Consider the following 13443-nt stretch of genomic DNA (forward strand, 5'->3'; position numbering starts at 1 on the left):
CGCCTCTAGTCCAGAGCCTTCTTACAGTGTTCATGGCAGCTCTTGTCACAAGGCTGCCATTATTCGTTTACAGGTCTTTCTCTCCCATTAGACTGTGGGGTTCCAAAGAACAGGAGCCTTGCGCCTGGCACACACCGTGGATACTCAGTAAATGCTTGCTGAATGAACGCATGATCCGGAAAGGTGTTCGTGGAAGAGGAAGGGAATTTTCCCCTCTTTCCTTCCAACCCCTTCATTACCCTTACTCTTCTATTTTAGGGAACCTTTCCTAAACCATTTCTGGCTAACCGATCTAATCTCCATCTAACTACCTTCCATCCCAGCTCCCCTCTGATATGTCCTGAATTAATATAATTACTCTCAGGTTATTTTTTCTTTTTCCTTTCTATATCTCAGTTCCTTCCATCATGCCTCTAACTCGGTCCAGTTTGTCTCAAGGTCTCCTCCTTCCTCTTCTCCCCCCCCCCACCCCTTTTCCAACTCAGTTCATTTACACTTCCCATGTATTATGTGTGAGTTCGGAACATACAGTTCTCGAGTGTCTTCCCCTCTTTCAGCACCTGATTCTCCATCCCTCCTTTTCTCAAACCCTTCCTCCACGGCCTTACCTCCTGACCCACAGGTGCGTACCTTTCGCTCAGGACAAAAGGGGGCCGCCCCTCCTTGCGGCGGCTAGGTAACTGGGCTGTTTTAAGAACTGGATATTTACTGGCCATGCCGGACAATCAGACCTCACCACCACGCCTCAAAAGCTGTGTGGAGGGGCGACACTCGTAAACGACAACTTCCAGGTCCCTTTTAAACCTCCAAACCTCACAATGTAAGCCGCAGAAGTGTCATGAAGACGGCGCAAGACAGAGGAACGAGCTGAGCAGAAAGGCCGCGCGGCGGGACTGAGTCCCGCGCCCCCGCACCCCCCGGCGCTCCTATCGTCGCGCCCGCCAGCTACGCGAGGACGCGGCGGCGTGCGCGCCCTGGGGGCGGGGCCCGGGGCAGCTGGGCGGGGGCGCGGGACGTGCGTACGTGCGTGCGTGCGTGCGCGCTCGCGGTGGCGGCGGCGGATCGGAGAGGCCAGAGCCGGAGACCGAGCTGGGATCGGGCCCCGGGCGGGGGCGGTGCGAGCGGCGCCGAGCGGACCCTGGGGGCGGGGACGGAGCCGGGGCGGGCGGGACTGGAGCGGAGCCCGGGAACGAGGCGGGAGGTCCCAGGGTCTCGGGTCGGGGGGGGTGGAGCCGCACTTCGTCGCCGCGGGGGTGCCGGGACTCCGGCCGCAGTGCCGCCGCCATCACGGACTTCCTGTGGGACAAGCGCACGGGCCTCGCCGCCAGAACGGTGAGCGCGCGGGCTGGCGGGCCGCGGGGCCGCGCGGAAAGATGGCGACCGCGGGGCGGGCGGGGGTAGCCTTGGGCTGGGGGCACGGCGGCGGGGCGAGAGGAGAGGAGGAGGGTAGGGACCTGCAAAGCGGCGGAGGTGAGGGGTAGGGAGCAGAGGTGGGAGATGAGCGTGCCTTGGACGGACCCGGGCGGACCCGGGAGGACCTCCAGCAAACTTGGGAGGGGCCCGAGTAGGGGAAGGGGTGATGGAGCAGGGAGGGGAGCGGTTCCCGAGAGGAGGAAGAGCAGAATATCAAAGTTGGAGCGGGGCTGGAGATGAGGAGGACCCGCCGTGTCACTGGGAGGGCATGGAAGGAGTTTGACTCCAAGAGTTCGTTCTGGATTTTCTGAGCGAGAAAGGAGGGGGAAAGGTTTGTAAGTTGGGAAAGGTAAACTGCAGGTGCTTCTGGTGGGGAGGGGCGTGAGAAACTTTGGTGGCAGTGTGCCGTGTGCCGAGAGGATGTTTGTGCGGCTGTGCTGAACAAGCTTGGGTTACCCGGGGGGGGGGGGGGTGAAATCTGCAGCTTGTATCTTTGCCACAGGCCTTCTAGACCAGGACCGAGTCCGATATCACCCTCCTCGATTTGAGGAGGTTGGGAAGTAGAAAGCTCAGAATGAGAGCCAGATGTTGGAATCATTAAGCCTTTCCACACCTACCCCCCCCCCCCCGCCGCCCCCAAGACTTCAGTCCCTGGGCCTGTTGAATTTTATTTTGCTGTCATATTTTTATCTTTCTGGATTGTGACAGTGATTTCTCTCTTGGTTTCTTTCCTTTAAGGAAGAAAAGCGTTTGTGCACCATGCCATTCCGATTCCAATAACTAACTGGAAGGAGGCCAGCTTTTAGCCAAGCAGTGCTGATACTAATTAAAAACCAGTTATTCTCTATTTCCTAAGCAGGAGGGGAGGGGCAAATGGAAATCAGACTGCAGCTTGGGGCCTTCTGTATTAAAAACTTTTGAGGGGAGTTTGGCCCGTGGTGATAGCCAGTGAGAGTTGACTAAGGCAGTTCAAGAGGTCAGACCCAAATCCCTGGAGCCTGCCTATATTTGGTGTATGCCACCGCATGTAGAAACCAGGTATGCTGGATTGCTGCCCACAGGACACAGAATGGTCTAGTTGGGGAGGTAGAGATACACTCTTCATTGTAAAACGTGTATTGTGATAGCGTATGCTAAAATGTAACCCTGGTGGGTTGTGAGGAACTCGCATGGAGTCGATGGAGCTTAGACTCCGGCCAGGGGTGAACGGTGGCAGTGTGCATCAATTACACAGTCTCACCTGGAATGAGCTGTGGCCCCGACCCGAAGACTTCACGGAGCCAAGTTTGAGGAAAGTCCATAGAGCAATGAGAGGAAAGGGCTGGGGGCGCGGGGCAGGCTCCTAGAGTTTTCTAGTGGAGTTGTCAAGTGATACGTACTCCCATCGAAGAGGAATCGTGAGCACAAGGAAGTTGTGGGAGGTGAAAAGAGGTGGGAGTGGCAGCAGAAAGCAGCTTCGCGCCCCTGGGGCAGCCAGTGCTTGGAGGGGAGCTCCGAAAACTCCGAGCCTGTCTCCACTATTTCTCTTTCTCCTTTTCTTCCAGATGCCTCATCCCCGAAGGTACCATTCCTCAGAGCGAGGCAGCCGGGGGAGTTACCACGAACACTATCGGAGCCGGAAGCATAAGAGACGAAGAAGCCGCTCCTGGTCAAGTAGCAGTGACCGGACCCGGCGGCGCCGGCGGGAAGACAGCTACCACGTCCGTTCCCGGAGGTGAGGCTTCAGGGGGAAAAACCCCTCCTCGGGGTCGCTCACTCATTTATTTATTCAGCAGAGATTTATTGGTTAGATGCTGAGCGCTTGGGGTAAGGGGCCACTCAGGACTGTTACCAGAATGAGCCATTTGCACTGTGGTGTTAAGAGTGCTATCATAGAGGAAGGGCGTGGTAAGGGGCTGAGGAAGCATCTAGCAGTTTGGTTGGATTGGGGCAGGATGTGTAATTCAAGAACCAGGGTGAAGTGTCTCGGGCGAAGGGAGAGGAAGTGTAAAAGGGTAGGGTCTAGAGATAGCTAAGGACATAACAGACAAGACAAAGTGAGGTCTGCATGTTCAGCGTGGGAGGGGTGGGTTAAGGATAGTTTGGAGCAGAATTGGATGTCAGTCAGGAACGACTGAGGAAAGAAATGGCTCTTTGTTCCACCTGTTATGTCCCTAGTGGCAGGCGGGGGGCGGGGGAGGCCCCCAGAGGGAGCGGTTCTGCCTGTGTCCCTTCGGGGGTCTTGGTGGCATGCAGGTGTGGGGATCCTCGTCTGCTCTTAATGATTTCGCTCCTCTGGTCCTTGGTCCTCAGAATGGCCCCATGAGTGTCTGAGAGCAGTTCTTCCAGCATCGTTCTTTGTCCTTGTTGAGGGAGGACCTCGTCCTGTCGTGGGGCAAGGAGTGTGGCCTGAACAGATGCACCTAATGGGTGTCTGTTGTCCAACAGCAGCTACGATGACCGTTCATCGGACCGGCGGGTGTACGACCGGCGATACTGTGGCAGCTATAGGCGCAACGATTACAGCCGGGACCGGGGAGAAGCGTGCTACGACCCGGACTACCGGCACTCCTATGAGTACCGTCGGGAGGACAGCAGTTACCGCAGCCAGCGCGGCAGCCGGAGGAAGCACAGGCGGCGGAGGCGGCGCAGCCGGACGTTCAGCCGCTCGTCTTCGGTGAGTGCTCGCCCAGGCCCTTCCTCTCCCCACTCCTCTCCGGCCCTCTAGGACCCTGGTAAGTGAGGAGCACCCTTGTTTTTAGCTGAGCACTGGGGCAGGAACACTGAGGTGGGCACTGAGTCTCTGCTCTCTCGGAAGCTCTCCAGCTCTCGGAGGGCCCTGGAATCTGCTTTGGAGGTGGACGGGCACGGAGCATTTGTACCCCGGTGCCTTCCTCGGCATGCTGGGCCTGTTGTGTTGGGGACAGCTCCTCTGTCCCAGACGCCTCCACTCTGTAGTGGAGACCTTGCCTGTGAATTGCCTTTCTCCCCCAAGCTCTGGGCTCCACGGCCCCTCAGTAGGTGGGCTCGGGTGGGGGCAAAGGGAGATCGGTGCCTGCCTGGAAGGGCATTGTGTGGAGCATGGGGTTGCGGGTGACACTGGCAACGACACCACTTCTCTGCTCTGCCCGTTCCTCTCCCTGTTCCCGTTTTGGGTTTGGGGACTTGGGATTATGCGCCGCTCTCTCTTCTCACCCCGATCCGCCTTACTGCATCTGACGTGTTCCCTTCCACTGTCCCCCATCATCGTCTGTCCCCCCTGGCTGGGCGCCTGTGACCGGTGACCCCTCCACCACCCACCCCGCCTCCCTCCGGCCCCCGCTCCGACACCTGGCTTGCTCCGACCCCCCCCGCCCCCCGACAGCAGCACAGCAGCCGGAGAGCCAAGAGTGTAGAGGACGACGCTGAGGGCCACCTCATCTACCACGTCGGGGACTGGCTACAAGAGCGATGTACAAGCCAAATCGTAACAATCCTATAGCCTGTAATGGTCCCATAGCCATCCTAACGTCCCGAGCCAACCCAAGTCACAGCCTCTTGCCTTTCCTCAGTGGTGTTGTTTATCTGGGTGGTTTGAGTTGCTGTTGAGAATTGACCTCTGCTGTCCACTCCCAGCTCTCATGGCCCCTGGGTTAAAGGTGGTGGGAATCACACAGGGGTGTTCTTCCCCTGTGACCATCTGTATCTGTTCCCCCTTCCTTCATCTCACCCCAGGTTGCCGTACCCTTTTTTCTTCCAACTCAGCTCATTCCCCACCTTCTCTCCCTCCCTCTCCCCGACCCTGCTCTGTTTCATTTCAGATGAAATTGTCAGCACGTTGGGAGAGGGGACCTTCGGCCGGGTTGTCCAGTGTGTCGACCATCGCAGGTAACTATAGCCCCTCCCTGCTCCGTACTCCTAGGCGTGGCGAGGTGCTGAGGGTCAGTCTGGGGGTGTTTTTGCTGATTGGCCAAAGGTAGGATTTCTTAATCCCCGGACAGCCCCGTTCATTTTGAGATGTTCTTGATGACCCAGCAAAAACCTCTTCTGGCCACCACAGGGGTGGGGCTCGAGTCGCCCTGAAGATCATTAAGAACGTGGAAAAGTATAAGGAAGCAGCTCGACTTGAAATCAACGTCCTGGAGAAGATCAACGAGAAGGACCCTGACAATAAGAAGTAAGCAGCAGAGGGGTGTGTGGGGGTCTGAGAGGCTCCACTCCTGTACAGGAGAACCCAAACCCTCCCGGCCTGGGTTAGGCAGGCAGGGGAGTCCTGGGCCTTCTCATCCATTCATTTTTTCGTCATCATCTTAGACTAGTAGGACATTAGGGCAGGAAGAGAGGGTGTATGACATTGTCTAGTCTGTTCCCCTTGTTGTCAGGGCACTTAGATTGCTCTGCACTTTGGCTCCAGCCAGGGTGGCCTCTGTAGAGCTCTGCCCTGGAAATGGCCCTGAGACTGAGAATCAACGTTTTCCGTGAAAAATCACTTGAGCTTTTTGATATCTAGAACCGTGTTGCCGAGGCGACAGACATTTACGTGTAATATTTGTGTCCACGCGCCTTTTGTAAGCCAGCGTGGAAGAAGGGCATTAAGGAGACGGCCAGTAGAAACACGGGGCCCACTGGCAGCCGATGGTGAATGGATCTCAGGAGTGGGAGCCGGGGTCAGGGTTTAGGAATGACAGTTTGACAGTTCAGGGTCCACACCGGAGACCGGCACCAACAGCTCTTCAGCAAATGGAGTCTTTTTTAACTATTTAAAATGATGCAGGAAAATGGTGTGAACCTTGGGTGTGCCAGAAAGGCCGTTCGCTGGCCGAACTGAATTTGTTGGTCATACTGCCCGGCAGGTTTTTACCCACGGATGTGGACTCAGCTGCCCTGCAGCCCCTCCTTGTTGGAAGGGTGGTGGGCAGATAGGAGCTCATCAGACCTCCCCCTTCCCTCATCTCTTCTCAGCCTCTGTGTCCAGATGTTTGACTGGTTTGACTACCATGGCCACATGTGTATCTCCTTTGAGCTCCTGGGCCTTAGCACCTTCGATTTCCTCAAAGACAACAACTACCTGCCCTACCCCATCCACCAAGTGCGCCACATGGCCTTCCAGCTGTGCCAGGCCGTCAAGTGTGAGTGGGGCGGGCCGAGATGGACTCTGGGGCAGCCCCTCCCTCTGTTGGGCCTCTTCTGTGTCAGTGAGCAGTGGTGAAGCCCCTAAACTGTCAGCTCGATTGTCTGCAGTTCTTTCATTCACTGTCACGTTGACACCTCCTTAACTCCTTGAGCAGTGTTCTCACCGTCATCGATTGGTCTTCCTCCACATCCAGCCTAGCAGGAGCTGGAAGAGAAAGCCTTTGAAATCAAAGCATTGATCGGATTACTTCTTTTTTTCCTTCATTTCCCTTTCTTGGGAAAGTAGAAGTCAGGTTGCAAGCACAAAGAGACAAAAAGTCTGCCCTAGCTAGAGGCTTACGTTTGTCTGAGCTGAGATGCTCTCTGTTTCCACCAGAGCAGGTGCGGCCAGGGACTAAGGCAAACAAGGGGCCAGATGGGGGGTCCAGACACAAGTACATGGTTCCCCTTGGGTCTTCCTGACTATGCAGTTTCCCAGAGTTGAATTCACGGAACGTCAGATAGGCACGCACATCAAGGAACAGAACTGCAATGCGTAGCAAACTCTTTGTACGTCAGTTGAGAATCATGTTTGTTCTCTGATGCTGATAAGCATTGTGCTTCTTAGACCAGGCATTTCATTTGGAAGTAGGGCAGAAAGCAGCCTAGTGATTCTGGATCTGCCTCCTCACCAGCTTTGAGCCAGGTGACCAAGCTTGGGGTCACTGGTGCCAGTTAGCCCTGGCCACCTGGAACAACCCTGACCTGGTCTTCTCCCCTGCAGTCCTCCATGATAACAAGCTGACACATACGGACCTCAAGCCTGAAAATATTCTGTTTGTGAATTCAGACTATGAACTCACCTACAACCTAGAGAAGGTAAGATGGACAGGCGGCCGGGCCTTAAAGCCCCTCTTTCCTCCCCTGTTCCTTTCTCCCATGTTCTCTCCCAGTATGGCTCTGACTAGGTAAGCCCGAATACCAAAATAGAGTGAAAGGGAGAGATTTAAGGGACGCTTGGGGGGCTCAGTCAGTTAAGTATCCAACTTTGGCTCAGGTCATGATCATGGTTCATGAGCTCGAGCCCCCGCGTCGGTCTGTGTGCTGACAGCTCGGAGCCTGGAGCCTGCTTCGGATTCTGTGTCTCCCTGTCTCTCTCTGTCAAACACAAATAAACATAAAAAAAAATTTTTTTTTTAAGATTTAAGAAGATATAATTTGGAAGAGAACTTGGAAGGAGGAGCTCAGAGAACTTTCCAATAGAGAGCAAATGCTTTCAAGATACTTGGTTGGGACTTTTTTTCTCTGTAGGAAAGCTCAGTTCTGGACCTATTTTCAGAAGCACCGTAGTACCAGTGCGTGGGGAATGTCCGCATACGTAGGGACTTGTGTGCTCTCCCATGATCCCACTCCTAAGTTACCTGCAGGATACGGGGAAGCTGTAAAGCAGAGTCTCCTTTGTGCATGGGAGCAAGCAGGGGGTGAAGTTGCTTTTTTTCAGGCTTGAAAGCACTCTAAAGAGTAGTGGTAGAATCTTGGTCTCAGGTGGCTGGGTCCATCCTCCTCCTGCTCTGCTCCTAGAAACGAGATGAACGCAGCGTGAAGAGCACAGCTGTGCGGGTGGTGGACTTTGGTAGTGCCACCTTTGACCATGAACACCACAGTACCATCGTCTCCACTCGCCATTACCGAGCACCAGAGGTCATCCTCGGTAAGTGGGGGCGAGTAGGGGAAGGGACTCGTCCAAGGGTGGGCGGTGGGGAGGGTGGGGCCCCCTAAGCGCCGTCTAACACCTTGTTCCTCCCATTCCCACTAGAGTTGGGCTGGTCACAGCCTTGTGATGTGTGGAGCATAGGCTGCATCATCTTCGAGTACTATGTTGGCTTCACCCTGTTCCAGGTAAGCGGTGGAGTGTCTTATGTCCCCACTTGGCATTTTCCTGCCTGGGTTCCTTCTCTGCCAGGGACCTGTCTGCTCACTCCTCCCCTTTGCTAATCATCCCGGAAGCTGGTCCTCAGCAGCCCGTTTGCGGCACCGTGCTCAGTTCTGTCTTCGTTTCGCAGACGCATGACAACAGAGAGCATCTAGCCATGATGGAAAGGATCTTGGGTCCTATCCCTTCCCGGATGATCCGGAAGACAAGGTGAACCTTGAGTTGGGGGGACCTTAACCCTTTTTCCTTTCTCTCCTCGAAATTGGTCGATTTCACATCATTTTCTTTTTTCTTTGACACCTTCCCTCCTCCCAGCTACTGTAAGATGGGGGAATAAGGGAAATGTCCCCCAACAAAAGGAACCTCCTGATTCCTCAACCTCCCCTTCCCCTCTAGGAAGCAGAAATACTTCTATCGGGGCCGCCTGGATTGGGATGAGAACACATCAGCAGGGCGCTACGTGCGAGAAAACTGCAAACCACTGCGGGTGAGCCAGGCTGGGGATACCTTGCGCCCACTGGCCAGAGGGCATTTCCTTCTTCAGGTGGTTTGGCCCTGGAATGCACTTCACAAGAGAGGGTTAGGAAAGAAGGGGGAAAACTGAAATGCCCCTTTGGGTATCGTAGAGATACGAGGGAGTGGTTTTGTGGAGGGAAGGAGGTTAGATAGCCATGGATTTCTTGAGCCAACCAGAGATCACAGTAATGTCCTGGGTTCTGTAGGTCAGACAGAAAAGAATAAACCACCTTTGAAGAGCTTACATTTTAACGAGGAGCTAAAGAAGATTCATGACGTTGACAAGGATATACAAGCAGAAAGAACCTTCAGAGAGTATGAAGGAGTAATTGTGCTAGTGGGAGGGAGTTGAGCAGTAGGATCCACAGCGCTCGTAAGGTCGTGTTCCCAATAGCATTCATAACGGCAGAGGCTTGGTCCTCTGAGGTTGAAAGTTAGGGCCTTGAAGAAAAAGGGCAGGAACTGTAAGGCGTCGTGCCTCACCTTTTCCCTGCCCTCCACCACCAGCGGTATCTGACCTCCGAGGCAGAGGAACACCACCAGCTCTTCGATCTGATTGAAAGCATGCTAGAGTATGAACCTGCTAAGCGGCTGACCTTGGGTGAAGCCCTTCAGCATCCTTTCTTCGCCCGCCTTCGGGCTGAGCCACCCAACACCAAGTTGTGGGACTCCAGTCGGGATATCAGTCGGTGACGATCAGGCCCTGGGCCCCCCTGCGTGTCCTGCAGCAGTGGGTGTCCAGTCCAGGACACTGGTGCTTTTTTATATAAGAGAACAGAGCCGGAGCCAGCTCCTTCCTCCTGGCTCCCTGTATACCTGTGAATATGTGAAATAGTGTAAATACGGAAGAACTTGTACCTACTGCTTCGTCCCCAGCCTTGTACAGAATGCTGTTCCTTCCCACACTCTTCCCGCCGTCACCTGCCCCCTCGCTGTTGAGCTGGACAGGGCAGGATGAGGTGACCGGGTGGCATCTATCCCATGTTTTATAAGGAATTTTGTACAGTCTTTGTGAAATAAAAATGACGTGCTTCATGCGACCCCCACCCCTGGAGTTCGAGGTCTGGGACGCTGGGCTGGAGGGATGAGAAGACCGGCCGCCCTTCTGAGTTTGTGGACCCAGGGGGTCCATCCTCCCCCTGCACCGTCCCGAGCCCGGCCGCCGGCTCGTCCGGTGTGTCGCGAGAGGGTTGCGGTCGCCGGGGAGTTCCTGTGGGCCAGTCGGGGGCACTCGTCTGAGTGCTGGGGGGGGGGGGGGGGGGGCGGGGCGGGCAGGGGCCCGGGCCAGCCGGACTCCGGTTGCGGAAGCGTGCGTGCGCAGGGCCTGCGGCGGCTCCAGCCGGTTGGCGGGCCCGCCCTCCGACGCGAGGCCCGCCGGGACGTGTAGTTCGTTGCGGGGCGGGGCCGCGGCGTCACGTGGGGCGCTTCCGTCCTCGCCCGTAGCGGAGGCGCAGGCGCAGCCGGCCGCCGCTGCGGGGATCCTCGGGACCCTTCCGGTCTCCGCGGCCAATCCGTGCACGGCGGAGCGGGCGGACCGACGGGAGCGGAGGGAGCTCCGGGAGCCGCCGCCGCCGCCGCCGCCGCGCAGGGGCGTGGAGGGCAGGGGCGGCCCAGGCCGCAGTTGCAAACATGGCTCAGAGCAGAGACGGCGGGAACCCCTTCGCCGGGCCCGGCGAGCTTGACAACCCCTTTCAGGTGACGCCGGCCTTGTTTGGGTAGCTCGGCCGACTCCTCTCGCTTCTGGACGGGCTAACTTGTTGTATTCCCATTCCTGACATTTGTGCCGGGGGAGGGCCGCCACGTGGGGGTGACGGTGACTCCAGACCAGTGAGCACGCGGGGGGCGGGCCGTGCCCCTGTAAGGAGCTGGTGCTAACAGAGCGCGGTGAAGGGTTTGGGGCAAATGTTGGGGCAACGGCGTGGCCTCCAACGAGCCACAGGCATTAGGAGAGGCCCCCGTCAGTTCCCCCAGAGGCACCAGAGGCACCAGGCGCCCGCTGAGCCGCAGCTCTCTGCCCGCAGGACCCAGCTGTGATCCAGCACCGACCCAGCCCGCAGTATGCCACCCTTGACGTCTACAACCCTTTTGAGACCCGGGAGGTGAGGTTCTGGAGAGCATAGGATGACAAGGAAGGGGAGGGTGTGCCAGTAAGCTCACTCTGTCGGGATACAGGGGACTTTTCTGCATGCAAAGGAAGGGACACTGTGATCTTAACTCCCTGAGAGAGGCTGGTCTGCCCTGGGCTGCCTAATCCTTCTGGAGACACCAGAGTCAATGATCCCGTTGGAGCTCTCAGTGGTAGTCCTGGCGGGGGGTGGGGGGTGGCTGGAGACTGACAGGGCCTGAACCAAGGCTGTGTTTGGGGAGGCTTCTTTGAACAAAATAAATTATGGGACTGGTTGGAGTTGAGTAAACGAGTTATGCTTAGGTGTGCCTCCAGAAGGCAAGCAGTGAGGGCTGGACCTGTTGTTCCACTGGAGTAGAAAGTGCCGAGACTTTAAAAGAGAAAGAGGGGCGCCTGGGTGGCTCAGTCGGTTAAGCCTCCGGGTTTGGCTCAGGTCACGATCTCACGGTCGGTGAGTTCAAGCTCCATGTCGGGCTCTGTGCTGACAGCACAGAACCTGGAGCCTGCTTTGGATTCTGTGTCTCCCTCTCTTTCTCTGCCCCTTCCCCCCCCCTCCCCCGCCACCCCTGTCCTCCACGCTTTCTCTCTCAAAATGAATAAACATTAAAAAAAATAATAATAAAATAAGAGCCAAGAGCTTTAAAAAGTGGAGGGGGTGGGTTCGGTGGATGAGTGTCTTGAGTCCCGGCTAAGGAATTGGATGTGAGGGGTGGTGAGGGCTGACCGATTTGGCTCTCTGTGGGGGAGGGGGCGGGGAAGGGGACCCAGATGCAGAGGTAGACAGTCTCCGGATACCTGTGTCGGGAGGGATTAGGTGATCCCTAAGGCCTTTTCCAAAACCAACAGCCCCCACCAGCGTATGAGCCTCCGGCCGCGGCCCCGTTGCCTCCCGCCTCGGCTCCCTCGTTGCAGTCCTCCAGAAAGCTCAGCCCTACAGAACCCAAAAACTATGGTTCCTACGGCACCCAGGTAAACAGCAGGTGCGAGTGGGGGTGGGCTGTGGGGGCCAGACCTGGGCCCAGGGCTCACATCTCTCCCCCCTCGCCCCGCACACACTGGGCAGGCCTCAGCTGCAGCAGCCACAGCCGAGCTGCTAAAGAAGCAGGAGGAGCTGAACCGGAAGGCCGAGGAGTTGGACCGGAGGGAGCGGGAGTTGCAGCACGCCGCCCTGGGGGGCGCAGCCGGTAAGCGGTCCGTGGGCGGGGCGTGTTCCACACTTTTAAGGAGCAAAACGAATGTGAGCGAGTGGGCTCTGGAGCCACAGTGCTGACTTTGAATTTGGGCACTAATTGAATTTGGGTACTCCCTGCCTATGAGCGCTTAGGTAAGTTACTTAATCTTGAGTGCCTCAGTTTTCTTACTTTTTTTCCTAACATTTGTTTATTATTGAGAGACAGAGACAGAGCATGAGCAGGGGAGGGGCCGAGAGATGCGGAGACACAGAATGTGGAGCAGGCTTCAGGCCCCGAGCTGTCAGCACAGAGTCCGACGCGGGGCTCGAACCCACAAGCTGTGAGATCACGACCTGAGCCGAAGTCGGACACTCAACCGACTGAGCCACCCAAGTGCCCCTCAGTTTTCTTACTTTTTGAAAAAATACTTACTTAAGTGATCTCTACACCCAGCATGGGGCTTGAACTCACGACCCTGAGATCAAGAGTCACACACTCTTACGGCTGAGCCAGAGGGTGCCCCCGTTTCCTTGTTTGTAAAACAAAGATAACATAACGTTTGTGCTTGTTGGACAGGACTGTTGTGAGAGGGAAACAAGGCCATCCGTGCAAAGTGCTTGACAGTCCTTCGAAGTCGCAAATAATAGAAAACACTGTCAGCCTTGTTTTTGCCACTCTCTTCTGTCTCCTCGGACCCTGAACTGGAGATGGAAGAGAGGACCTGGGGTGGAAGGGAGGATGGTGATTCCTTTGTTGGTCTCTGCCTCACTTCTGGGGTCTTCCCGCTCTCTCTGTGCCTTACAGCTCGACAGAACAATTGGCCCCCTCTACCTTCTTTTTGCCCAGTCCAGCCCTGCTTTTTCCAGGACATCTCCATGGAGATCCCCCAAGAATTTCAGAAGACCGTATCCACCATGTACTACCTCTGGATGTGTGAGTAGTGACAAGCCTTTTCTGGAGGAAGAGTGCTGGTAGTACCTTTACGTCTTTCCTGCCCCAGTGCCCACTCTCCGAGAACTCAGCATTTCATCTCTGCTCGACTTTTGAGGGTTTTTTTTGATGTTTATTTTTGAGAGAGAGTGTGAGCAGGTGAGGGGCAGAGAGAGAGAGAGAGAGAGAGAGAGAGAGAGAGAGAGGGAGACACGGAATGCGAAGCAGCTCCAGGTTCTGAGCTGTCAGCACAGAGCCTGATGCAAGGCTCGAACCCATGAAAG

The 13443-nt window shown here is 56.1% G+C and overlaps 2 protein-coding genes across 6 annotated transcripts; both read left to right on the plus strand.

Annotated features, from left to right (window-relative positions):
- The first annotated feature begins 1196 nt into the window (after nucleotides 1-1196).
- On the plus strand, nucleotides 1197-9978 carry CLK2 (CDC like kinase 2). 5 transcript variants are annotated; one of them, XM_030303328.1, is made up of 13 exons: nucleotides 1197-1332; nucleotides 2958-3127; nucleotides 3844-4069; nucleotides 4757-4844; nucleotides 5193-5259; nucleotides 5432-5548; nucleotides 6334-6500; nucleotides 7268-7362; nucleotides 8065-8194; nucleotides 8300-8382; nucleotides 8547-8626; nucleotides 8813-8903; nucleotides 9440-9978. In XM_030303328.1, the coding sequence occupies exons 2-13, from the start codon at nucleotides 2958-2960 to the stop codon at nucleotides 9623-9625; spliced, it is 1500 nt and encodes a 499-aa protein (XP_030159188.1). In that variant the 5' UTR covers nucleotides 1197-1332; the 3' UTR covers nucleotides 9626-9978. The 5 variants fall into 5 exon arrangements, with proteins under 5 accessions (XP_030159188.1, XP_030159190.1, XP_030159186.1 ...); XM_030303330.1 differs by having other exon boundaries at nucleotides 4760-4844; XM_030303326.1 differs by having other exon boundaries at nucleotides 1198-1332; nucleotides 3841-4069.
- Nucleotides 9979-10408: 430 nt separating this feature from the next.
- Nucleotides 10409-13344, plus strand: SCAMP3 (secretory carrier membrane protein 3). The gene is made up of 5 exons (XM_030303353.2): nucleotides 10409-10627; nucleotides 10954-11031; nucleotides 11904-12026; nucleotides 12121-12241; nucleotides 13034-13344. Exons 1-5 carry the CDS (start codon nucleotides 10562-10564, stop codon nucleotides 13168-13170), a joined length of 525 nt encoding a protein of 174 aa, XP_030159213.1. The 5' UTR covers nucleotides 10409-10561; the 3' UTR covers nucleotides 13171-13344.
- Nucleotides 13345-13443: the final 99 nt, after the last annotated feature.

This window comes from Lynx canadensis, chromosome F1, assembly GCF_007474595.2.
Source record: "Lynx canadensis isolate LIC74 chromosome F1, mLynCan4.pri.v2, whole genome shotgun sequence".
Lineage (NCBI taxonomy): Eukaryota > Metazoa > Chordata > Mammalia > Carnivora > Felidae > Lynx > Lynx canadensis.